General features: G+C 37.3%; 1 protein-coding gene across 3 annotated transcripts in view; it reads left to right on the forward strand.

Annotated features, from left to right (window-relative positions):
• CCDC186 (coiled-coil domain containing 186) overlaps positions 1 to 25,881 on the forward strand; it is a 50,705-nt gene extending 24,824 nt beyond the window's left edge. For 2 of the 3 annotated variants that reach the window (XM_045803187.2, XM_045803191.2), the window contains 12 exons: positions 939 to 1,151; positions 2,088 to 2,207; positions 9,336 to 9,440; positions 10,107 to 10,205; positions 10,372 to 10,458; positions 11,564 to 11,706; positions 14,397 to 14,652; positions 15,533 to 15,722; positions 16,851 to 16,931; positions 18,456 to 18,666; positions 20,813 to 21,032; positions 21,667 to 25,881. In XM_045803187.2, coding sequence (XP_045659143.2) covers positions 939 to 1,151; positions 2,088 to 2,207; positions 9,336 to 9,440; positions 10,107 to 10,205; positions 10,372 to 10,458; positions 11,564 to 11,706; positions 14,397 to 14,652; positions 15,533 to 15,722; positions 16,851 to 16,931; positions 18,456 to 18,666; positions 20,813 to 21,032; positions 21,667 to 21,750 — 1,809 coding nt within the window. In that variant the 3' untranslated portion in view covers positions 21,751 to 25,881. The remainder of the gene's footprint in view (positions 1 to 938; positions 1,152 to 2,087; positions 2,208 to 9,335; positions 9,441 to 10,106; positions 10,206 to 10,371; positions 10,459 to 11,563; positions 11,707 to 14,396; positions 14,653 to 15,532; positions 15,723 to 16,850; positions 16,932 to 18,455; positions 18,667 to 20,812; positions 21,033 to 21,666) is intronic. The other variant, XM_045803192.2, reaches the window with a different exon arrangement.
• The last annotated feature ends 917 nt before the right edge of the window (positions 25,882 to 26,798 follow it).

Raw genomic sequence — 26,798 nt, forward strand, 5'->3', positions numbered from 1 at the left:
GAGAGGGGCAGAGGGAGAGGGAGAAGCAGACCCCCTGCTGAGCAGGGAGCCTGCCTACACCTACGCAGGCTCAATCCCAGGACCCTGAGATCATGACCCGACCCTTAACTGACTGAGCCACCCAGGCACCCCAGTAAGTGAAATACTTTAAAAAGCTTTTCATATACAGGAAATCAAATGATTAATTAGCATATGGTTACTTACTTTTTGCAAGGGAGCTAAGAAGAGCTAAGATTTTTAGATTTTAGGAATTGTCAGCCATACAGTCAGGGTCCTGGCAGAAAACAGAAACTGCTGATTTGAAAATTTAATAAAAGAACTCTTTACAAAAGGTATAGACAAGGTTTAGGGGGTCCAAAGGGAGAATGCAGGGTCCTGGGGTACTTGAGAAGCCATTGTTACTCTTTGAGCTAAAGGAATAAGGAGAGGGAACAGGTAGTGCTACTGGGAGGGGCTAATTGTATAGTGAGAGCACCTGACTTGAGCAGTGGCCTTCATCTAACCTGGTGATTCTGGAGGAGCCAGATCTCACTCTTGGCCTGTACTTCTGATCTTCTGCCTAGTACCTTCTTTTGGCTGAGTGGAGGTTATGAGGGCAAAGAAACTTGTTGATACGGTCCATGATAGTCATCTTCCCAAAGCACAGGGTGGGATAGGAAAGAGTGGAAAAGTGGATCTGGAGGAGTAAACAGAAAGCAGCAACTATGTCAGCCAAAGGAAGAAAAAAAAAAGGAAAGGGTAAAAACAAGTATTAGTGATATTAATTTGTTTATTATCATTTTTCTGTAATTTTGAATTTTTCCTTTCATTAAAAAATTTCATGACACAGGTCCTGGGAATGTTGTGCAAAAATAAAAAAATACACTGGTAATATTATAGAAAAATATTTATTTAGATTTGAAAAAAATTTTTTATTAATGCTGGATATTTTTTCAAAGGCCAACAAAAAGTGTGAAGAGGCACGCCAGGAAAAAGAAGCAATGGTAATGAAATATGTAAGAGGTGAGAAGGAGTCTTTAGATCTTCGAAAGGAAAAAGAGATACTTGAAAGAAAACTCAGAGATGCGAATAAAGAATCTGAGAAAAACGCTAACAAAATTAAGCAGCTTTCTCAGGAGAAAGGACGGTTGCACCAGCTGTATGAGACAAAGGTATAACTTGTGGTGGTGTACTTTAGTTGAAATTTATTCTTCTTGCTTTTCCTTATCTAATCAAATAATCATAACTTAATGTGGTTAAAGTCCCTATTAAACATAAAGTTGTTTTTATTAGTTTACCTTCTAAGAACACAAATGCCTTAGTAACTTTATTATCTCGTTACCGGTCTGCAAAAAGTTTTTGCTGGGAAAACAATGAAATATTAACACATGTTGTTTATTAAATAACTTTTTCTTGATAGGTAGTTTTTTAAAACCTTCTTTTAATATCTATATGTTGAAGAAATGAGTTTTTGCTCCAAAAGAACCTTTTATTTTGGTAAAATACATACATAGTAGGATCAAGATGTGAGTAGTTTCTCAGTGAGAACTATGTAATTTGACTGGAATCTTAATGTGACACATTTTTTTATCATAGAATAGGATTTATATTTCTCTTGTAGAAAAACATGTTCTTTTTAGATGCAGCCCAAAGAAATGTGATTACTGAGCTATTCAGCGTCCTTGCTGTTAACTAGCAGCCTCATGGCATGGTCTTGTTTCTAGTCAGTTATCATTACTTGATAACGTTATTTTTTTTTTAATTTAACTTTTAGTTCAGTAATGTTGTCATTGGTCTCAGGAATTCTGGAAAAATTTAATTTGTATTTCACCTTAATGCTAGCCAGTTGAGAAGAATCGTAAATGTGTACTTGTACTTGCAACATATCTAGTTGTTTGAAATATAAATGTTAATCATCTTGTCTATTGATTGGACTTAGGATTTGCTACTCTTTTATCATTTGAACTTTGAATTAGGTTTATGTAGGTCATAATATGCTAACCCCTGAAATATAGTGTTATTAAATTGATTATTTTGAGGAGATATAAAAGATACACAAATAATTGATTGTTTAAATGAAAAAATATAACCTAGTGATATTCTTTTAGGAAAATGAAACTACTAGACTCACCAGAGAAATTGACAAATTAAAGGAAGATATCAACTCTCATGTCATTAAAGTAAAATGGGCACAAAACAAATTAAAGGCAGAAATGGATTCACACAAGGTAAGTACTGTAATGTGGTAGAAAAATTATTAGAATCAGTTTTAAGAGCAAATGCAAGGCCACTTGGGTGGCTCAGTCAGTTAAGTGACCGACTCTTAGTTTCAGCTCAGGTCGTGATCCTCAGGGTCATGAGGTGGAGCCCCACATCGGCTCTGTGCTTAGTGCAAAGTCTGCTTGGGACTCTCCCTCTCCCTTTGCCCCTCCCCACCGCGCACGCGCACATGCACATGCTCTCTCTAAAGTAAATAAATCTTAAAAAAACAAATGCAGTAAAGTTAATGAGGCATAAAGCGTAATTTAGTGACTTCTGTGGGATAGGTTGGGCATGAATATTTGGTGACTGAAAAGATATTTCCTTGTGTAATTTACATATTAAATTAGAATGTTAAATTTTATCATAAATTGTAAAAAATATTAAATTTTATCATTCATTGTTTACAACTCCAAAACTGACTTTGTTCTTCAAGCATTTCTTGGTATCTATATTTTATATTATACATTGTCAGAGATTTGGGGGAAAGAGGAGAGTCTGTATGTTATCAAAATTGAAACTAATCTCAGGAAATTTAAAAAATATCAGTGATGCTAAGAGTGTTTCCATATCTGTTTATTATTTATATAATTCCATTGGTATTATGCCTAATGAATATCATTTTTTTAAAAAAATTAATATAATGAAGTGATCATAAAGGCTGGTACCTGATGCCGTAATTTTAAGCACTAACTGAACTGGTATTAAGAGTTAATAAAAATCTGAAGATGATAGAATGTGAAGAAGAACAACAACTCTGACATATTTAAGTAGAAGAGCAATGTTATTTATAACAGCTTCCAAGTTTTCAAAAACAGGCTTAATGGTATTGTTTAAAACCATAATTATAGGTAATCTCATTAAATATTTCTGAGTCAGAATTGTTAATAACATTTGAGCATTTTTGCATATAGTATTATCAGAGATATTATTAGAGAAAACTGTAGGGAGAGATGTCCGTGTTGACAGTGGTCAAAGAATAGAGAATGGCAGCTCTCCTCACGTTCTGGGCTAACTGCTGGTCTGCACCCAAGTGTTGGGGAGCCACACATGTAAAGAAGGAATTGCCAAAAGGGAGTAGGGGCAAAAATCCTTGCAGTTTACACAGGGCTATGAAACATTTAAAATTTCCCTTTACTTTCAGTTACAGAATGAAGAACTAAAATTCCCAGTCCTACAGTATGGTAATGATTTCTAAACGAGTTGAGTTGCTTCAAGATCTAAACATAATACTGGGTCATATCTACTGTCTGTGGTACTTTTCTCCTTCTCATCTATAGCCTGAGGCAAAATCCTGAAACCTATTAGAATGGAGAACGAAAGACTAAAATTTGGTCTTCTGTGACCATATGTGTTAAAAAATGGGTGATAATAGATATTTAATGTCAGCTTTGAGGTCAGATGAAACCAGATACTCTGTAAGTAGGTTAGAGAAATGGTTTAAGGCTGACATACTAAGGTTACATTGTGTAGATTGCTAGAAAATGAAAATAACAAGCATATTGACCTAGTATGTAAAAATTGGAAATTTACCAGTTCTTTTTTGTTTGTTTACATTTTTAAGAAGATTTATTTATTTTAGAGAGAGAAAGAAAGTGTGCATGCGGCAGGGAGGGGCAAAGGGAGAGGGAATCCTCAAGCAGACTCCCCACTGAGTGTGGAGCCCGACATAGGGCTCGATCCCAGGACCCTGACATCATGACCTGAGCTGAAATCAGGGGTCTGCTGCTTAACCAACTGAACCACCTAGGCACCCCTCTACCAGGTCTTTTTAAAGGCATTTTTAACCAGCAAGTGTTTTCCTGGGTTTTCCTCTGTGCCCAGCACTGTATTAAATACTATGGATACTATAAAAGCCATAGAGGACCGAGTAATTGCTTTCAGAGAGTATCTGGGATGAGATCCTGGCTACCTGTTTTATGTATTTACCTAGTAGATGTGAGGAGTCTCTGGATAAAAGGATACAAGATTGAATGACCATCTAGGCAGTGTTGGCCACCTGTTAATATGCGGACAAGAGCCAGGACTCTTATAAATTTTTCTATAGGTACCCTTTCCAATTTCTAGTGCCTGTGCCCCCAGTCTTAGGTATTAATACTGAAGTTGTGGAGGTTACTGGATTCATTGTGATCATTAACTTCTGATCAGGCCTCCAGGCCTGATTACCAGAATTTAAGTCTTAGACTAAGTAGATTGGATAGCTCTGTCATCAGTAGAATTTATCAGTGGGATCAAACAGGAGAAACAATTTCATTTATTCCCTTTCCTAAACTCCCTTGGAAGTTAAACTGAAATGCGTTTTTAATACCTAGCTCTTAAAAACAAAAGCCTTTCATTTTGAGTGTAGTAAAGGACTTCCCCCAGTGTACCTTATTTACTTATTCACCTACCTGGTTGCTACGTATTTACCTACTTGGTCCCAGATAAAATAATCTCACTGGAGCATAGATATGGCCAGTAGCAAATATGGCAGTAGACCATGGTTTGTGCTGGGTGCTTGCCAGTCATTTTTGCTTCAGAGGAAGCTTGAGGAGTAGAGTCTTGGGTATCAAGACAGCATCTAGACCAGCAGGATGTAAGAGACTATAATATGCTGCAGACCTAATGTGTAGCTAGGGGTTGGTACATTTTATAATGTATTCCCTCAACAAGACTCCGCTACTTACTGTCTGTGCTCTTCTGTGAAAGTTATCACATTGTCAACGATAGCCTCATTCTTAAATGGTTTACTCATAAAGCCCACTAATTACAAGCTAGGGCTCACTTTAATTAGCTTTGGTATTATCTCAGTAAAACTATATTCTGTGTTCAGTTCTATAACTCTTCCATAACTATAGTCTATTGCATTATGGAGTAATAGGATCCAGGTTTACCCTCCCACCTTAAAAAACTTAAAAAAAAGACAAAATATTTGAAATGAACATTTTTAGGCTTGGGACAACAAAGGCAGAACAGGACAGTGATCTCTGAGAGAAGGGAAACAAGCAAGATATATTGCCTGGGGAGTTTCCAGGTTGCAGCTCTTTTAAAAGAAGAAGAACCCAGATGGATCTCAGCAATCTCTAGGAATTGATGAGACAAAGTTTGAAGTATAGGGAACAGGGCAGAGTACCACAGAAGAGAAAGATTTGGAGATCTGCAGTGTGTTCCCTTTAGTTCTTGATTTAGCTCGCTACTTCCTGATCAGTGTATGTGTGTGAGAAAGTTAGAGATGGAGAAAGAACTATCAGAAAGGAGTAGGGGCAACAGTTCCTAGAGCTCACAGAGGGCTAGTAGGAACTGTTCATGTTTCCCCCAGCCAAGAGAAAGCCTCTTAATATATAGGGCATCCAGTGGCCCTCAGAAAGGTGTTGTTTCAGCAGTGAGGACTAATATAACCTGAGACTGCAGTCTGTTATGGACCCATCTTACAAAGCTTTGAAAGAAATCCTCAAATCCAATGGTTTCAAATAATGATGTCCCAGAAGAAAGCCCAAAATGTTCACGTGAGTTCAAAAATCTCCAGGACCTAAGAACATAAGATTCACAATGTCTGGTATCCAATAAAAAATACCAGACATGCAAAGAAGCAGGAAAATATAGTCTATAATGAGAAGAAAAGAAAAATCAATTGATAGAAACAAAGGCAGAGATGACATAGATGAAAGAAGTAGGTAAGGATGCTAAAACAGCTATTATAAAAATATACTCCATATATTCAAGTAGATAAAAGTGTGACTATGTTAAGGAGAAACATAAAAGATTTTAAAAAGGCCAAGTTGATACAATGTCTGAGATGAAAAATACATTGGGTAGAATTAACTGAAGATTAGATGCTACAGAAGACAAGATTAGTGAACTTGAAAAACCTGAAACTTTAAGAACATATGAAAACATAGCATAGAAAACTACGCTAGTGATTCCTCGATTTATAACTTCTACACAGAATCCCAGATTCTTATATTCAGGTGGCTACTTGATATCTCACGTCTTGGGTGACTCACAGGCATCTTCAACTGATCGTGTCTAAAACGGAGTGCATAATGTGCCTGCCCTCCATTGCTCCCCATCTCAGGAAATGGCGATTCATCCTTTTAGTTGCCCTGGCCAGAAACCTTAGGTTTATCCTTGAGTTCGCAGTCACCATATCCGGTCCCTTAGCAAATCTTGCTCACTTCTTTCTGGTCTTTACCCATCCGTCACCTCTCAGTGACACTTTCCCTGGCTCTCTAAATTTGCGTACTTCCCCTCAAACCCCCTTGTGCCCTTACTTTATTTTTACTCCTTAGCACTTGTCATTATCTAATATAACATATTTTTACTTATGTATTTTGTGTATTATCTGTGATTATCACTAAATACCAGCTTTATGAGAGTAGAGATTTTATCTGTCTTCTTGCAGTAATATTTCCTCAAAGCTCAGATCAGTGCCTTACATGGCAGGTGCTCAGTAAATAAATGAAATGTAGTCCCTTAACCAATTTTTTTTTAAATTCGGTTATTTATTTAATAATTATTTAGCATTATAGGAATCTCTCAGTTACTATTTTTTGAGTGAATTGAGTACCTACTGTGTGCCAAGCTGTTTCAGTTATCGATGATACAGAAGTGGGGGAAAAAAGAAACATAAGATGATTTGGAGCAGCTGGGTGGCTCGGTCAGTTAAGCAGCTGCTTTCAGCTCAGGAGATGATCTCAGGGTCCTGGGACCAAGCCCCACGTTAAGGTCTTGATCAGCAGGGGTCTACTTCTCCTTTTCCCTCTTCCCCCACTCGTTTGCACTTGCTGTGTCTCTCAAATAAATAAATAAAATATTAAAAAAAAAAATCAAGTTCTTATTAAAAGACCAGCAACTGGAAGTATATAGCTAAGTACTTAGTTGTATGATAGAGTTATCCAAAACCGACATAAAAGAAATAGTGTGTGAAGATAGATGCAATTTAGATGGTTCACAAGATGAAGAGAAACATTCCAAGTGGAGAAAGAACAAGAAAAAAAAAGGGAGATGAATATTTGTTTAGGAAGACCAGCCTCCCTAGAATGAAGGCCTATTTATACTAGTGATTCTTTCATAGATTCAACAAATATTACATGAACAATTAATATGTGGCAAGTACTAAGCTAGGTGTTGTCCAGAAACTGTGTCCTCAGTGGGGGGGAACATGTAAGCTTCAGAACAGGGTATCAGTTGTTATAATCCAGGAATGCCCTGGACTCTGTCAATGGGAAGGCAGAATAGCAGCTTCTACCCTTTTCTGAAGGGCAGCTACTAGGAGGTGATACTTAAACCCTCATTTCAAATCCACATGATAGCCTAGGCCATGGGACTGGATGGGTGATTTGAAGAACTTTGGAAAAAGAGCTGCAGAGCAGGGTTTTATCTGGAAAATTGCCGCAGGAAGCAGAAAGCCAGTTAAACAGAAAGGACAACAATGGAAAGGGGAACAACAGTATGTTGTCTTGTAATAGAAACAGAGGAAGGACATCCAGAGAGTCCGGAGTGGTCAGAACTGGAGCGTGTTAAGTCAAGAATAGAAAATGAGAGAAAGTAATTGAATTTGATGAGAGAGTAGACCCTAGAAACTTTCAGAATTGCTATTTTTAGGAGAATGGTTAAGAACAGAAACCAAGTTGCAGCATGGACCTAAAAAGCAGTTTTGAATAGATACCATGGCTGTAAAGTAAAGAATTGTCTTTTATGTGTGTGCAGAGAGCTGTTTAACACTTTGTTCCTCTTGTCTTACCAGGTTAATTACTTCTAGTGATTTACTGAAAACTGTCAAATTTAATTTAATTTAATGGCTATCAGTTTACTGCACCACTTTGGTTTTTTTGTTAGAAGCGTAAAGTCTTATTTCTAGAATAGTATCGAACCCCTTAGTGGCAGTGCCAAGATTACTCTGGTCATTGTTCTTACCATTCATCACATTACCATGCCCAACCTTGTCACTGTCAGTGAAGGACAAACTGTTTTCCTTCTCCAGTATAGGGAATAACCCAGTTCTCCCTACTGTGTGTTTCTTCCCTTTGAGTCTCGTTTATTTTTACACAGAACACTTCACCTCTGACACTTGTGGTCACCAGTTGTGTGGAGGTTTTCCCCCACTACAAGTAATTCTCTGCGATACCCCCTAGGTGTCCCTACAGTTTCAGCCTACTCTGACACATCTATCTGGAGATAGCATTGGGTCCCACAGCTTTAGGGCTCAGTCCCTCAAGAAGGCCCCCAACCCCCCACCACACACATACTTCCGATGCCAACCACAAGCCCAGGTGCATTTGTGACCAGCCAGCTGGAGATCAGAAGTTCTAGCGACGCCCTCCTTGGGTTTGAAGATTTGCTTAAAGAACTCAGGGAAGGACTTGTGTTTATCATGTTCTTAAAGGGTATGATAAAGGATACAGATGAACAGCCAAATGAAGAGCTATATAGGGCAAGGTCTGGGAGGGTCCCAAGCGTAGGAGCTTCTGTCCCCGTGGAGTTGGGGTGCATCACCCTCTCCGTGTGGTTGTACTGGACAGCCTGGAAGCTCTCCAAACCCCATACTTTGGGACTTTATGGAGTGTTCATTATGAAGGAATGAACCATCTTCAACTCCATCTTCAGGCCTTCTTTGGGGGTTGTATTCCAGACTCATCATGACTTCGTCTTTCTGGTGACCAGCCCACATCCAAAAGCCCACCCAGAGTCGCCTCATTGGAACAAAAGACACTCTTGTCACCCAGGAAATTACAAGGATTTCAAGAACTCTGTGTCAGGAACAGAGGTCAAAACCAGTACTGCAACAAGAGATGCTCCTAGTGCTCTTATAACTTAGGAAATTACAAGGGTTTGGGGAGCTTTGTGTCAGGGACTGGGGCAGAGACCAATATGTATCTTTTTTTTTTTTATTTTTTTTAAATATTCTATTTATTTAACAGAGAGAGACAGCCAGCGAGAGGGAACACAAGCAGGGGGAGTGGGAGAGGAAGAAGCAGGCTCCTAGCAGAGAAGCCTGATGTGGGGCTCGATCCCAGAATGCCGGGATCATGCCCTGAGCCGAAGGCAGACGCTTAACAACTGCTCCACCCAGGCGCCCCTGTATCTTTTCTTATCTCACACTCTTTTTGTCAATGCAGGAGACCAAAGATAAACTCAAAGAAACAACAACAAAGTTAACTCAAGCAAAGGAAGAAGCTGATCAGATACGGAAAAATTGTCAGGATATGATAAAAACATATCAGGTATGCTTAACTTTTCAAATAGATTAGTAACAAAATTGCACCAAATATCAGTAGCCTTGCTTCATCAATGTATCTGTAATATTTGAAGTGAGGAATGGATTTGGTAGGGCACTTACATAAATGACAGGTTATTTCCAGTGTTAAAGTACTTGTAGCTTAACTAGAGATCTTATTAGAGAAGTTTTTAACCAAATAAAAATACTAGAAAATATCAGAAGAATGAAGAATAGGAGGAAAGGTATAACTTAAAACCCACTCTGTATTATGTTACATATCTTAATGATATTCTTTTTTTTTTTTAAAGATTTTATTTATTTATTTAACAGAGATAGAGACAGCCAGCGAGAGAGGGAACACAAGCAGGGGGAGTGGGAGAGGAAGAAGCAGGCTCATAGCAGAGGAGCCTGATGTGGGGCTCAGTCCCACAATGCCGGGATCACGCCCTGAGCCGAAGGCAGAGGCCCAACCGCTGTGCCACCCAGGCGCCCCTCTTAATGATATTCTTGTTCATGCAGAATTGATATATTTAAAATCTTTCAGTACAGTCATTTTTAGATACCTAGGTATGCATTTCACAATTTGTAAACTTAACTGCAAATGCCTTCACTTTCCAAAGTATAAACCTTTAAAAATTCAGTCCTACTGTTTTCATTTTGTTCCCATTAGGAGTCAGAAGAAATTAAATCCAATGAGCTTGATGCCAAGCTTAGAGTCACAAAAGGAGAACTTGAAAAACAAATGCAAGAAAAATCCGACCAGCTAGAGGTGAGTGGCTTTGCTCTTTTCATACCCTGCATTTGGGCAATAAATACAGAGAAAGAATGAGTACTGTCATCCACTTTGAAGGTTTTTTTGAAGGAATAGGCGATAAATTTTAGGTCTTGTTTAGTACCTAATGACTTGTGGTTTCTTTTAAACTTTTATTTAAAAGATGCATCACGCCAAAATAAAAGAACTGGAAGATCTGAAGAGGACATTTAAGGAGGGTATGGATGAACTACGAACACTGAGAACAAAGGTAAGGAAATCTCTAGTCATGATTTCGGAGGAAGGGTAAATATCTTTAATTTTGGACTCCGTTCATTCCAAAGTGAAAGAACTCAGAGGAGTAGAATATCAATTTCCTAGCAATAAAATGGACTCTTTTGTTGAAATGAAAATGTCTTCCACTTTGGTCCCTTTGAAGTATTTGCCAGACAGTCCTGTTTTACAGCACCTTTGCTCTTTCTGTCACTTATCCTTGGGCCCCTAATGTAAGGCAGTCTTACCAGCAAATTAATTGGAGAGATAGTTGGACTTTAGAACTGTAAGTGACAGAAAATAATAGACATTGTATTTCTCCTGTGTAGTGTTGTACAGTTTTAATTTCTAACAATCTAGTATAGTTTTCATTGTAAAAATAGTATCCCTTTTAATATGAATGTGAAATATCATTGTATATCATTCATTTCTTTAGAAATAGGCTTTTAAGTAACCCCCTTGAATTTGCCATCATTTAATAATTTTCAAAGTGTCCTTCATGTGTCCTTCCATTTGTTCACTGTGCCAGTTCTTCGAGGTAGGTGGGGAAGGTGTATCTTGTTTTCAGGTGAGGAAATGGAGGTTCAGCACAAACAATGTGACATTCTAAAACTGTGACTAAATCATGAGAAATCTGAAACTGAACCCCAGGACTTTTCTTCGTGTTAATTAATCCTGCTCCAGAATTTAGCATAGTTTTTTGGGGGTTTTTATTTGTTTGGTTGGTTGGTTGGGTTTTTTTTTTTTTGGTTTCTTGGGGGGGGTTGTGTTTTTTTGTGTTTTTTTTGTTTGTTTTTTGTTTTTTTTTTTGAGCAAGAGAGAGAATGAGTGTGCGAGCGTGTGAGTGGTTGGGGAGGGGAGGGGCAAGGGGAGAGATAAAGAAAGAATCTTAAGCAGGCTCTACTCACAGTGCAAAGCCTGATGTGGGGCTCGATCTCACAACGCTGAGATCATGACCAGAGCCAAAATCAAGAGTCTGACGCTTACCCAACTGAGCCACCCAGGAGTCCCTAGCTTGGATTATTAATATATAACCACTAGTGAAGTAAGTAAGGAACAAGAAAATATTGTTTATAGTGTAACTTGGTTATGATTTTTGGTAGGTGAAATGTCTAGAAGATGAACGATTAAGAACAGAAGATGAGTTATCCAAATATAAGGAAATTATTAATCGCCAAAAAGCTGAAATTCAGAATTTATTGGACAAAGTGAAAATCGTGGATCAGATGCAGGAGCAGCATGAAAGGTATAAACCAAGCAAATTCTGTTTATGCTAATCAGTAAGCTTTTTAATTGTATCTCAAGATTCTGTTACTACATGTAATTAGTGCATTAAACAAGGGTAATTTTATAATTTTACTAGCGAAAAATTGTTAAATTCCTGTTTTCATTTGAAATTTTTTGGATTATCTTTCCAGTTCCTATTATGGCTTCTAAAAATCAAAGTTTATATTCCCTAAATATTGGAAGTAGCAATTTATAAAACAGAATGGATTTTAGTTTCTTAATCCATTCTTTAACATTCAAATTATTACAGTACTTACTTCTAAAAGGTAGATACATGTGTAGATCTGTATCTTTGTGTGCGTTGTAGTGCAAGGTCAGGAGCTGACATTATTCCTTGGGTTCTGTTAAAACCGTTTAGCTAAACTCTACTCACGACATCACCTGGCAAAGCCTAGATTCAGCCTGAATCCAATACCTTCTTTCTCATACTGTACCAGTAGCTGCTGCTCAGTATTGCTAAAAATCCTATCATCCAGGTTGGTGCTGCGATAAATCCATGGTTAGCAACCTCAACTGGAAGTGTTAATGACCTCTAATCCTACCATATGTCCTTAGTCACAGCCTCTCCCCCCACCTTGAAGCATCCATTCCAGACACTCTTTGTTTGTTCACACTTCTGGTCTCCCTCTCCTCACTATTTACTCTTGACAGGTGATTACCTCTGATTTACTTCACAGGAGAAATGGGAGATGCCGGTAACTGTTCTTGCAACCTCTTTTTGTCTGTTCTGTGAACTTGCCTTCATCTGCAACCGTTCTTTCTCTTCCTTCTGCTATTGTGGAGGAGATGTTCCTGTTCCCCTCTGAACTGAATTGTTCTCTCTCCTTCTGTGGATCCCATGCTCTTCTGCCTTCTCAGGGTCTTTCTGGATTATTTCTTCTTTATCCTTTATCTCTTACTCTATTTTTTGTTTTTCTACATTTCAGTATTAAAAACATCAAAATTGCTCTGATGTCCCCTCACCTTTTTCCTGTCCTTCACAACCAAACATCCTTGTAGAATCATCTATACTCTTCCTCCATGCCTTCACCTCCTTTGTCCTTCTTTTCCTCTCGACTTCAGTCTAGCTTCTACCCCAACATCCCATTAAAAACTGCTAATGCCTCCTTAAATCCAGCAGACACTCCTCAGACTAAGCCTTGCTTGAATTTTCAGTATTGAAACCATTAAGCCCATTAGCTTTCTAGCCATGCTCTGTTCCTTTGGTTTCATATCATGCTTTCCTGGTGTTCCTCCCTAGTTTCTGGCCACTTCTTTCCTCAGTGTCCTTGGCAGCCTTTTCTTTGTCATAAAACTCTTTTGTTACTATTTTATCATACCTTGAGTGGTCCTAACTATTCCTGTAGTATGTTGAAGGACCTTCAGGTCATTATCTTCAGCCCTTTTTCTCAGCCCCAGACATGCAAGTGTCAAAGACACCTCAGACTTTTAACATGTCCCAAACTGATTCGTCTATCCCACCCATAAATATGCTCCTCTGATGTTCCTGAGATGAGTGGTAAGTGTAGCATCCACATGATTTTCCAGCCCAGGAGCCTGGGCATCTTCCTTGGTTCTCTTCTTCTCCTCATGCATCTAACCAGTCACAGAGTATTATTGACGAACTCTTCAGTGTCTTTCAAGTTCATTAATTTTCACACCCCCACCACTGCTGCCATTGTGCTTTCATCTAGAAAACTGCCACAGCTTCTAAACTGGTTTTGTTGTTTTGTTTTTTGCTTCCCCTGTAATCCATTTCCTATACTTTAGTTAGCATAATCTTTTTAAAAAGGAAATGTCAAAACCTTTCAGTGATTTCCCATTGCCTCAGGGACTGTGCAGTAAGTTCAGATGCCATAGCATGGTTTGGAAGATCATTAGTGAGCTTGCTTCTCCCTCTGTGCCTTCTCTTTTCACACTCTTGGGTGTCAGCAGTAGTTGTTTACAAATGTGGATTGATTGTCTCCTAGGTGCGTGGGCTGTGTTAAGTGCTGTCCTGTCCTCATCAGTGTTGAACATGTGTTTGTTAGAACCAACAAGAAAGTCATTCTCGTTACCTTCCCAGATCTAGCACATCCTGCTTCTTCCACCTGGAGCATATTTTGTTGTCCCACTCACTCCTACTTTTTCTTCAGATCAGAAGGTAGCAAACTGGGGCTCACGAGCCAAATCCAGCCCACTGCCTTTTTTTGTAAATAATTTGTTTTTGGAACACAGCTACTCTCATTCCTTCATGAATGATCTGTGGCTGCTTTCACACTGCAGTGGCAGGGTTGAACACTTGCTGTAAAGACCATATGCTGTAGAAACTTAAATTGTTTACTGTCTGGGCCTTTTACAAGAAACGTTTGCTAGCCCCTACTTCATTACTGTAAACATCACTTGTACTAGGTGAGGCAACCCAGTCTGTGCTTCCATCATCAAAAACATGTAATTTCCTTACTTGACAGAAAGCTCTTTGAAAGCAGGGCCCACGTTGGTCTTATTCACTTATATTCGCAGCTCTTAGTTCCTAGCATATATTAGGTAGTCCTACAAATCCAAATAAATAATTTGGATGAATGAATAAAAGTACCTTTATGAAGTATTTTATTTGATGAAAATCCCAAACCATTAATGTAATGTCTTTTAGTAGTTTATTTTTTCTTAAGTATAAACTTTGTTTTTTAGAGGTAAACAAGAAATTGAAAATTTGAAGGAAGAAGTGGAAAATCTTAATTCTTTGATTAATGACCTACAAAAAGACATCGAAGGCAGTAGGAAAAGAGAATCTGAGTTACTACTATTTACAGAAAAGCTCACTAGTAAGAATGCACAACTACAATCTGAATCCAATTCTTTGCAGTCACAATTTGATAAGCTTTCCTGTAGTGAAAGTCAGTTACAAAGCCAGTGTGAACAAATGAAACAGACAAATACTAATTTGGTGAGTATACATTTACATTTAACTTTTAAAGCAACATACAAGAAGCACAAATTAAATTTTCCTGTTAGCATAAACCTACTGGTTAAGTTGAGCTCTTTTTTTTTTATTGGCCTGATTGTCTTGTAATTTCAAATGCTGTGAGAAGTTTTTCCTTCCAACTTGTTTAAAGTGTCCTTTTCCTTCCTATTTATATAATTTATAATAAAATACCTCCCTAAAGTGTTTATGAAAATATTTCATTTTCGAAAATAAGAAAAACCATGGTTTTTGTTATTAGTAACTGGAATTACCACATAGTTATGTGTGTGTGTGTGTGTGTGTGTGTGTATTTTAAGATTTATATATTTATTTTGGGGGGAGGGGCAGAAGGAGAGGGAAAGAGAATCTCAAACACACTCCCCGCTGAGTACAGAGCCTGACATGGGGCTCCATCTCATGACCCTGAGTTCGTGACCTGAGCCAAAATCAACAGTTTGACATTCAACTGACTGAGCCACCTAGGCACCCCTGGAATTACTATATATTTTTTAAAGTATTTCAAATTTCTGTATTTTTGTAGTTTTTAAATGGTTTAATATTTCTAAGTTATCAGAGTGTCTTTAAGTTACTCATAAAATAATTTGAGCTGTTAGTCCAAAATAAACAGAGACCTCTGATATAGACTGTTTTGCATGTATAAGATGTCAAATGCGTTAATATGCCCCCCTGTGTTCCTATACAAGGAATTTAAGGAGTGCAGGAAACAAAACCTAGTAAGGAGCAATTCTGGAAGAATCTACCATCAAGGACCTTGTATTTTCAGGTTTTAAACTGTGAGCAGTAATGGAAACAAACAGGTATTAGAATTGGTGTTTTTCGTTTGATCTTATTTGATATTTAGGAAAGTAGATTGTTGAAGGAGGAAGAACTGCGAAAAGAGGAGGTCCAGACTCTGCAAGCAGAACTCACCTGCAGACAAACAGAAGTTAAAGCATTGAGTACCCAGGTCGAAGAACTAAAAGATGAATTAATAACCCAGAGACGTAAACATGCCTCCAGTGTCAAAGATCTTACCAAACAACTCCAGCAAGGTACAAAATTCTCGCACACTTAGACCTTAATGTTGCATCTTCCAGTCATTAAGGATTTATAGAAAAAAATATATTTTACATCAGGTTCTACCACACTGATTAGTGCTGTATGTTCTTTTTAATATATTAATGTTTATAAACTAAATTGCTAAACTTCTTGGAGTTCCATGAATAGTTTATAACATCTTCTATTCCAAAGGACTTTTGTTCACAGAATCCCAAAGTGTGAGAGTTGGGAATATACTTGAGGACAGTATTGTCTAAACTTTTTTGATCACATACTCCAATCAGTGAAAAGTATTTAAGCATTTGTTCTCAGATTTATATATATTTATTTATAAATTTTAAACGTGTATCACTCTACATTAAAAAACATGAAAAATAGAATCTGATGAAAATAAATATAAAAATGAATACGAAATGCAAGTATAAATGGAAGTTCTAGTATTTTCTCCGTACACATGCTAGGAGTTGTTTCATGCAGCGTCTAGGGTACCTGCATCCCACCTTGTAGACCTCTACCTTAGAGAACATTAAGCCCTGACCCTTCCATCTTAGAGGAAACTGAGACCCAAACACAATGATTAACAGTTGGGACTGGAACCCAGATTTCTTTCATTTAAAAATTTAAACAATTTAAACTATGCTATGTGCTTGGATACAAATGTGATGTATTTCAGCTTCCTAATCTCTACTATTCTCACTAACTTTGTATTAAAATTGAATGAAATATAGTATTAAGATAAACGAGATTTAGCATTTACTTAATATGAATATATTTAGATATTTGCTGTAAGAATTCAGTTTGTTTTAATAGCTATAATTGAAGGGATATTCCTGGTATCATAGGGGTCATCTAAATCCATCAGGACTCTGAACATTAGGTCACTATGCCTAAGTGATGTGATCATAGTGTTGTTTTTAGATATTTTGTATTTGACCTGTACATTTCTAGATATCATTTTATATGAATGACAACAATAGCCCTCCCGTCTAAAGTATGTATTCCACAAATTTCTCTTGTGTTTAAGCCATTTTTGCCTGAGCGATTTTAGCAAGTAAAATCAGAAATAGTGGGGCACATGGTCATGGTAATTGTCACGAGTAATTTGTTTCTTTTTCCTGTAGCACGAAGAAAATTAGATCAGGTTGAGAGTGGAAGCTATGATAAAGAAGTCAGCAGCATGGGGAGTCGTTCAAGTTCATCAGGTAAAAAACTTCTGGTTTCAGTTGTTATCTAGTGACTGACTGTAAAAAGAAGTAGCATTTTTTTGTGTGTTGAAGTGTTGATATGCTTTTTTTTTTTTTCTTCCCATTTTGAGTTATAAAAAGTAGTATTATTTCCAGGTAAATAAGTTCTCATCATTACCCAGGGGTTCATGCTCGTCATGGGGTTCTGGATGACCTGTCTCCCTGCCTCCTATTGTCTTACCTGCTTCTTCTTTATTCTTTGTGACAATTTCCTCTTCCATTTTTAAATTTGGATTTGTATCCATCCATATAGAGAGATTTGTTATAATACGGTCTCTCTTTTTTTTTTACTTTTATATTTTAACACCTGAAAACTAATGAAATGATCATCATTATATATCAGGATTTTTTATATACACATGGTATGTTTAAATCTTTTGGCTTTTCCCATGGTAAATATGCCTGTGGTCTAAAGTGAAAATGAATAGTCTATAAAATTATGATTGATATCATTGTGGAAATGGTAATTAGCAAAATATCAGTGTATTTGTCATTTTGGAATGCCAGGAATCGTGCCAAGCACTTTAAACATATTATTTACTCTGCAGAATAGTCCTGTGAGGTGTTACAATTCGCATTTTAGTGATGAGGAAAGGAAGGTTCAGAATGGTTCCATGACTTGCCCCAAATTCACAGTGGCAGAACTCTCAGACTCTAGGGTGTGTGTGTGCTGTGACACTACACTCCCTCCCAGGAGTTGCACATTAGGGGGGAAACATCAACTATTGCGGTAGTGGGAAGATCAATACTAGAAAGAACATGGGTTGAAACTACACATAGGTATTTAGAACCCAGGTCTGTCATTTATTAGTGTGTGACCTTAGATAAGGGTATAGTACTGTCTTAAATCTACAAAATGGAGTTGAAAAAAGACTTTTGTTTGTGGGATAAAGAGGATCAGAAATTTTTCTCAACTGATGTTGATTAAAGTAATAGCTAACATTTACTGAGTGCCTACTTACACGCACTGTTCCAAGCACTTCACATATTTTAACTCATTTAAATGAGGATAACAGTCCTATGAGGTAAATAATATTATTCCCATTTTAAGATGAAGTGACCAAGGCACAGAGAGTTAAATAACTTGTCCAACGGCACACAACTAGAAAGTAGAGGAGTGGAATTTGAGCCTAGGGAGACTGGCTTCAGAGCTTAACCCACCGGCTGTGTTCTCTCTCTTTCTCTCTCTCTCTCTCTCTGTTTTTGGCTCTCAGTTTCACTTCAGACTTGTTATTCTGACTTTTTCTTGAGTTTCCTGCTTCCTCATCCTGTTCCTGAGAGACATAATAGGTCCTTTGGGTACTTCTGTCATTCATGTATTCAGAAATAAGAACTCAGGCCAGGTATGACTTGTGTTCTGTGCCCAACTCTGTTCAATCGAATATTTGTGAGTTATACTAGAAGAAATAATATGCGACATTAGCAGATGACTCTAGACTGAGTACAATATCTAAACTGATTTTTTTTTTTTTTTGTCTTCAGGGTCCCTCAATGCTCGAAGCAGTGCAGAAGATCGATCCCCAGAAAATACCGGGTCGTCGGTAGCTGTGGATAACTTTCCAGAAGTGGACAAGGCCATGTTGATCGAGAGGATCGTAAGGCTGCAAAAGGCACATGCCCGGAAAAATGAAAAGATAGAATTTATGGAGGATCATATCAAACAATTGGTGGAAGAAATCAGGAAAAAAACAAAGTATGTATTATTATAACACAATCTGTGTTTGAAATACCGTACTTATGTGGTAAAGTTAACTGTTTTCAAAATTAATCATATCAAGAGCCCATCTTTCAAAAAATAATTCTTAATTTTAGTAATTCAGTTACCAGTCTTTTAGTGATCACTTACTGTGTTCTAGGTTTTGGGAATACAGAGATGGAAGAAAACACAGGTCTTTAAGGTGATCTAGAGTTCAGTAGATCTTAATTTTTTTAAGAGACTGAGATAACTTTGGATTTAATAAAAGCACTCTGTTAGCTTTTGCTTTTCATGACTGTGACTCTAAGAGAGAGATGGGGTTGTGGGTTATCTTTCCTGTTGGATAGGATATAGCAGGTAATTTATTGGGCACCTGCCAAGTACAAGGTCCTGTGCTTATGACTTAACAAAATTTCATTGATTTCTTACAACTCAGGGACAAATAAATTTACTGGTGGTGTTCAAGTCAAATCACTAAATGTTCTAGAGTCATCACTAATCCAGTAAGTGACAGACCAAGAGCTGGGGATCTGGGCCCAGCTGGGACCAGGTCAATGTGACCTTAAGTCAAAAGCTGGCTTCTCAAGCTCCCAGCAGCTGGGCACCAGGGGCCTCAAGCTAAGAACCAGCCGTTTGAGTGGTGACCTCCGGGGCCTCAGGGTGGCCTGGCCCCTGAGCGGGGTGCTGCTGGCCTTCCGTGGGGTGGGCGGAATGCCTGGTCAGCACAGCCTGAAATCTGCTGTGCGGTGCGTTCCATACACGTTTAATGTACACTAATGTTCTTTCTTTTGGTATCATGCATGAAACCTTACTTTTTCTCACTTTTGTGAGATGTATTTTCATGCATTTTTGTTTTCTGTTTCTTCTCCCTGCTAACTGGACTCTGGCATGGTTTTTTGTTCAACTCACCTGCGGGTTCTCCATCCTGACCCTGTGGCCTGTGACCTTTCCTCCTCATCCCTCCAATGGCTTGTTCTCCCCTCCCAGGAGCTGGGTTCTCTGGGGCTTGGGCCTTCCTTCCTAGCCTGGTAAAAAGAAAAGAAAAGAAAAGAAAAAAAGAAAGAAAGAAAGAAAAAAATGTGCTGTGCAAAATTTCTCTTAAAAATACCATAGTCTTGGTGCGCCTGGGTGGCGCAGTTGTTAAGCGTCTGCCTTTGGCTCAGGGCGTGATCCCAGCGTTCTTGGATGGAGCCTCACATCAGGCTTCTCCACTAGGAGCCTGCTTCTTCCTCTCCCACTCCCCCTGCTGTGTTCCCTCTCTCACTGGCTGTCTCTCTCTGTCAATAAATAAAAAAAAATCTTAAAAAAAAAAATACCATAGTCTTTTAAGAGGTTTTTTTTTTTTAATATATTGCAACGCCTTACCAGTGACTTTTTAATTTTTATTTTGAAATAATTTTAGACTTAGAGAAAAGTTGGCCCGTGACTTTTAAAAGAAAAAGAAGGGATGCGTGGGTGGCCCAGTCAGTTAAGTGTCTGACTCTTGATTTCAGCTCAGGTCGTGATCTCAGTGTTGTGAGGTTGAGCCCTGTGCTGCCACCCCCGCCCCATCGTGTGCTCACGCACACATGCATGCGTGCGCGCTCTCTCTAAATAAATCTTTAAAAAAAAAAACAAAAACGAATAAAGTTCTAAGTTTAATAACAAGAAAATAGAAAATACTGAAATGGAGCAATAAAGAAATTACTCAAAAATATTTTGATTAATAAGGAAAGAAAAAACAATGTTTATATATCTCTAATGTAAATACCATGTTGAACAAAAATGGGATTAAGACATCATCTGGAGCACCTGGGTGGCTCAGTCAGTTAAGTGTCTGCCTTCAGCTCAGGTCACGATCCCAGGGTGCTGGGATCGAGCCCCAAGTTGAGCTCCCTGAGCAGCGGGGAGTCTGCTTCTTCCTCTCCCTCTGCCTGCCACTCCCCCCTGCTTGTGGGCACACTCTCGCTTTCTTTCTCAAAAAAAAAAAAAAAAAAAAGATACTATGTGAATAAGAAAAATTATTTTCTAACATATTACTGTTAACCTAATAGGTGCTTGTTTTATGCTAATCATCTTCATGCTTATGATCATTTGACTCTTGTAAATTTTAGTGTTTTTAATTCTGCAGGTACATAATTGATCGTGTCGTTTTATTTTGCAGAATAATTCAGAGTTACATTTTACGGGAAGAATCAGGCACACTTTCATCAGAGGCATCAGATTTTAACAAAGTCCATTTAAGCAGACGGGGTGGGATTATGGCATCGTTATATACATCCCATCCAGCTGATAGTGGATTAACACTGGACCTCTCTTTGGAGATCAGCAGAAAATTACAGGCTGTTTTGGAGGATACATTACTAAAAAATATTACTTTGAAGGTATCTATATTTCTCATTTACTTACCAACCAGTAAGTGAGCGTGGCATAATGGTACCTCTTTCACAGTGTGAGCTAGCCCGTAATTGAACTAGTTCTATAATGCAGGGTAACCATTTTACCTGGAGATAAAATTTTTGTGTTTTTCTTATTGAAAAATACAGTTTTTTAAACTCTCAAGGAAAGGAGGAAAGAGCAAAAAATCAGCTTAACTATTGGACAGATAGTTGTTTATTTTGCAGTGGGTGGCCTTTGACCTGTATGGTTATAATCGATTGCTGAGGCTCTGTTTTAAGATTAAGGCATTCATTTTCTAATGTGTATTTTCCAGCTTTACTTTTTGCAGCTTTTACCTGACCCAACTATTCTATTTGTGCTATGTTTGGGCCTTGATAGTTAGTAAATCTAGTAACAAATCTGTGCACTAAAATTGGCTGTAGCTTCAGTAAAAAGATTCCAAAATGTATAGAATTTATTTACTGAAAACTGCCATGTACCTGGTTTATGCCACAGGGCATTGAAGACTAATCCTCACCCTTTCAGGATCAAAATTTAAGCAAAAACAGTTCAAACTGAATCTACGTACTTATGATATTTAATACTTCTGTTTTCTTTTCCCTTTTCTAATTGGTAAAGGAAAATCTACAAACACTTGGAACAGAAATAGAACGTCTTGTTAAACACCAGCATGAACTAGAACAGCGGACAAAGAAAACCTAACACACAGCTGTTGGTCACTGAACAGACAAAAGCCACATAAGGGGCAGGTGCCACTGCCCAGTGTTGTGGGAAACTTTCCCCTGCTTTGTGTGTCAGCCAGTAAAAAAGTGTTTTGCTTCATCTGTATAAAATACGAATGCATTGCTGTGTATACTGTAAGAGTATAAGCTTTGATGAAATTTGTGTTTGTATAGTGAGAGCCTGTCACCGAATTAGAACAGCTGAAATTGCTACTAGTCCTGCGAAGTGCTGAGCATTACTGCAAGGGCTTTTGAAAACCCCTTGTCCACATTTCTTCCTTTGGAAATATATAATGTCAAAAATGATTCAGCTTTTTAAAATTATGCATGAAAGGACATGTGTTAATCATTCAATAATATGCTGTTTCTCCAACATGAAGAAAAGTAAAGTGATTAAAATTTTGTTTGACATTCCAGCATAACATTTGGTTGTGTTTCAGGGATGCCAATGAGTCCTTAAATCTTTTAATTTTAATGGAAGCTAATAGGAAAGCCAGCTCTTGGTGGCTTAGCAGTGATCGGACATTGCATTCCTCTGTCAGGTTTCCTTATCTGTGCTAGGTACGTTTTTTTTCAGATTCAAATTGTTTGAGTTAATTTGAGTTTTTTTTTTACTTTCAGTTACACAAGATATGATTTGAAATAACATGCTCACTTAGATTTGTGAACTTCAGTTGTATTTTAAAATGTGAACTAGATTAGTCTTTAGAACAGAGAGATGAATAATGAATTCTTTGAAACTGAAATACTTTAGTTTTACTAACATCAAGTGTAAAGATCAATGTTTAAGATATTTATGAAGAACCAGTTCCCAAGAGAATCCAGCATATGGCTCTGTTAACCATTTCATTTGAAGACCATTCTTTACTGTTGATATAATCATATATTCCAGTGGTGTGATCTTACAGTCCCCAAATGTGATGTGTTTCAGTCAGTATATTTATTTAAAATATAAAATAATTACATCTCTGTAACCAAAGGAATTTTAGAGCCAAATTTGTGTATCCTGATGGTTTTTTACAATATTTATTTAAGACGCGCACTTAAGTGTTGCCAGTCATAGTATCAGTATTTCTGCATCATTGAATTTTGTTCCTCCTCTTGTGATTCGTCACTTATTATCATTTCTGAGTGTGGTTTTTCACATTTCGTTAAATTCAGATCATTTCTGTAATAGGATACCTTGGCTAATATGCAGATGTTGCCACAAGTGTCACTTTTGTTTTAGATTTTTGCATCCTTTTTTCTCTCCTTAAGTGAAGTAAGCTTTGGGATGATGAATTAAAAACCTTTAAGGAATTGCATGGCTCTAAAAATTGGGCTCATGGTAGCAATGTCCCTTTAATGTGTTTTAAATTTTTTTTAATCAACGTTGTTTAAAAAGATCATTTACTAAATTTTTACTAAGCATTAGTATAGCATCTTATTTTTTCTGTATACCGAGTTATGTCTTGGCATCCAAAAACGAAATCTTTTCAAAATGGAAATATAAGTCCAAAAACATCTTTTAAAAATAGCTATAACAAGTGTTAGTCTTATCATAATGTGTCTTGTTCTTTTTCCAATAATAATGTATCAAAATAAAGTAAGAGGGTAAGTGCAATCAAATTGAATTATTTTCCCATTTTTCTAGACGTACTATTGATATTCCTAAAGACTACTTAGAGTAGCCAACATAACTAAATTTCATGACTTCTGTGATGGAGATTCATTCATACACTACAATATTTGTTTTTTACCCTCCAAGACAGAAATGTATGAATGGAGACCAAATAGTCATCAGATCTATAGTGTCCTATGGCTATACACTTTTTTAAAATGTATACATTTTATTACATACAAAAGTGAAACATTCCAATATTAACATTTGTGCCACCATTCATTTGGAGACATCAAATGGTGACACTCTGTTAGAGGAAAGCTATTATAAACCATATTCTGACTTACTGTTATTTTTCAAACTGTGGAAAATTTTTGAAGAAAATGCTTTTATTTTCCTTTTGTTCTTCAGTTTCTACTGTATCTTTTTGTGTATGGATTAGAACCGAGCAAAGTAATTTACAAAAATGTGAATGTATCAGATCTTTATACCAATTCACAAAAAGCTCCTAATGTAAGGATTTAGAAGGTCTTCCACTCTTAATATATTGACTATATGGAGAGAAGAATGGGAGTCTGGAAAAGGAAAATGGTCTGGATAAATCTGAGATCTGGGGGAAATTTTATTTTATATGTTCATTATTAGTTGTACACATCAAAGGCTGTTTTGGTTAGCACTATTTTGTTTCTTTGAACAGGAAATTATTTTGTGTGTACTCGGTATATGCTTTTCTAGGTTTTAATTTTGAAGTGAAATTCTTACTGTGACTCCCTTTTTTCCCATACCACTTCAAACTTTAGCCTAACTGTTAAGGATTGAAAATAGTGGGTTTGAGCAAAGAAATGGGTTTGAACTTCGGTGGTGTGTGTGTTTTTTTTTTTTTTTTAACTTTCTATCTTCATCACAATTTAAAGTGATTTATCTTGAATTCAGTTTTATCAGGCGACCAGCATGTTATTTATTCACTTAAAAAACACATGTATTAAAAACCTGCTATTGCCAGGCAGCATCCGGGGTATTGTGGTTTTACTGCTGAACAAATCAGACAGAGCAGTGCTGTCTTCATGGCGCTGTGGTCTAGTGGCAATGGCGGCGAGGCAGTAGGAACAGCTCTGAGCCTCTGCAGCTCACAGCCAGCCGCTGTAGGAAGAAGGTTAATCCATTTGTGCAAATAGTGGCCCAGAAATCTCACCGTAGCATGAAGCTTTGGGAAATGAATCCTTGTTCTGGGGTACGCTGAGAGCAGATGGCTGTTTTCACAATGGTCTACACGTTCTCTAACCGTCACAGTTCGATGTTTATTTTTAAAGGAAAAAAACCCCCAAAGACCGTAAAAAGGTATTTGATGTTTGCCATTTTAGTGAATTGTGAATGCCTGCTTCATGCCCACAAAGATGGATCCAGTCACGTTTTCATGTGTGTTCCTAAACTTGGACCAGTATATTATTTCCTAAAGATTTTTTTCATATACATTTAGACCAAGATGTGCTGGTAGAAAGAAACTAAAACATTAAAAACCATTAATATTGTAAATGCTACTGTGGTGAAAATATTTTTATCAATCATGTTGCTACTCAGTATGTTTAGTTTGCCTTACGAATGTCGACTCTAGTAGCCTGTTTTTCAATATCCTTTTTTTTTTTAAACAAAATCTTTTTTTGACACTAAGATTGTTCATTTTTAACACCAGTTGGTGGCACTAGAAACCTGAAATTTTTCAAGGCTCTGAACAACAGAAAATAATTGAAAAAGTATCCAAACATGAAGAATTTTCAGGAAGATAAATGAAAAATATAATTGTATATTAAAGATGTATTTTCTGGGATGGAATCCTTTTTTTAAAATGCTATGGCTGTCCACTTTGACTACAATGACGAAACTTGTTTATCTTCCAAAAGTTCATATATATATACATATATATATGCGCATTGTACAGATAATCTTTAATTTGATTACACTGTTCATTTTGTAAATATGTTTCTGTATAAAATGAAGCTTTTCAAGAGAATTCTATGTACATATTGTACTTATTAAATAGGTAATGCCTGTTTACCAAGTTGTATCTTAGTAGCATCTTTTCCATTATTTATTTACATACACCACTTGTTAAACAGACGGATTCTCCAGACGGTCTGCAAGGCTGTCTCAGATTGCTTGAATTTTCTTTTTTAAACCACCTTAGGAATTTTTGCTTTCCACAATTGTCTTTATTATACCAATTATTATTAGAAGTCAATGAACAATAGCAGATTAAATTGAATGCCAGGTTCTATTTCAAATTTGTGTTTTTATTATTGGTAACAAAATTTGGCCTTTTACAAAAGGCAGATTTTCACATGCCTGTTTTCACATAGACATTTTCACATGCCTATGGGAAAATTTCTCATTGAACTTGATAAGCCAGTAATATATTCACGTTTTCCACAAAACTATGTACTACTCACTTGCCCAAATTACCTAGCTTTAATAATAAAGATCTAATATGTTCAATAAAAAGATATTGAAATGGCATTAATTTCATGAAATTAATGTGTGTGGTAGGTATTTCACATCACGCCGTGTTGTTTTCTGTTTCTCTCACAGTTCTGGTACACTTAAATTATGCCACATACCTTCATGACTTCACTACTGGAAAGAATCCCCTAAAATCAGGGTCCTTGGAATAAGGGTAGAATTAATAGAATAGAGGAAGCTGACATGACGTCTTCCTCAATAGTCTGCTTTCCGGTAGCCTATGGATTTGTCTGTAAGGTATGGGATGTATGCAGGAAGAGTGAGGGAAAGACATACTGGCTGTGGTGGGGGTTTTTTTGTTTGTTTTTCGTTTTTTTTGTTTTGGCTTGTAGTTGTTAACTGGTCAGTGGGGCCCTCAGGCATGAGATTGGAAAGACCATTCCATGCACTTAATCCATGTCTTTTTTTTCTTTCTGGTCCAATCAATGAACGTAGAATGAGCACACACTTCTTTAGGACCCGAAGCTTAAGAGGATGCCTGTGGCTGATGAGTGCCAATGTGGTTTTAATGATTCTCTTTGAGAACCATGTGACTAGACTTGACGTTCCTGCCTCTGTAGAGAGGCACTATTAATTCCTACATTATATGTAAGAGACTTGATTCTTGTTTCTTTCTTTTAAAGCATGCATTTAAGAAGTATTCTATTTCTGGGGCGCCTGGGTGGTGCAGTCGTTAAGCGTCTGCCTTCGGCTCAGGGCGTGATCCTGGCGTTCTGGGATCGAGCCCCACATCAGGCTCTTCCGCTGGGAGCCTGCTTCTTCCTCTCCCACTCCCCCTGCTTGTGTTCCCCCTCTCACTGGCTGTCTCTCTCTGTCAAATAAATAAATAAAATCTTAAAAAAAAAAAGTAGTATTCTATTTCTGAGGAATTTCCAGTCTTGTTTTACTTTTTGATTTCCGAAAGACCACACTGT

This window comes from Ursus americanus, chromosome 6, assembly GCF_024610735.1.
Source record: "Ursus americanus isolate L20-20 chromosome 6, mUrsAme1.1.p, whole genome shotgun sequence".
In the NCBI taxonomy this organism is placed as follows: Eukaryota; Metazoa; Chordata; class Mammalia; order Carnivora; family Ursidae; genus Ursus; species Ursus americanus.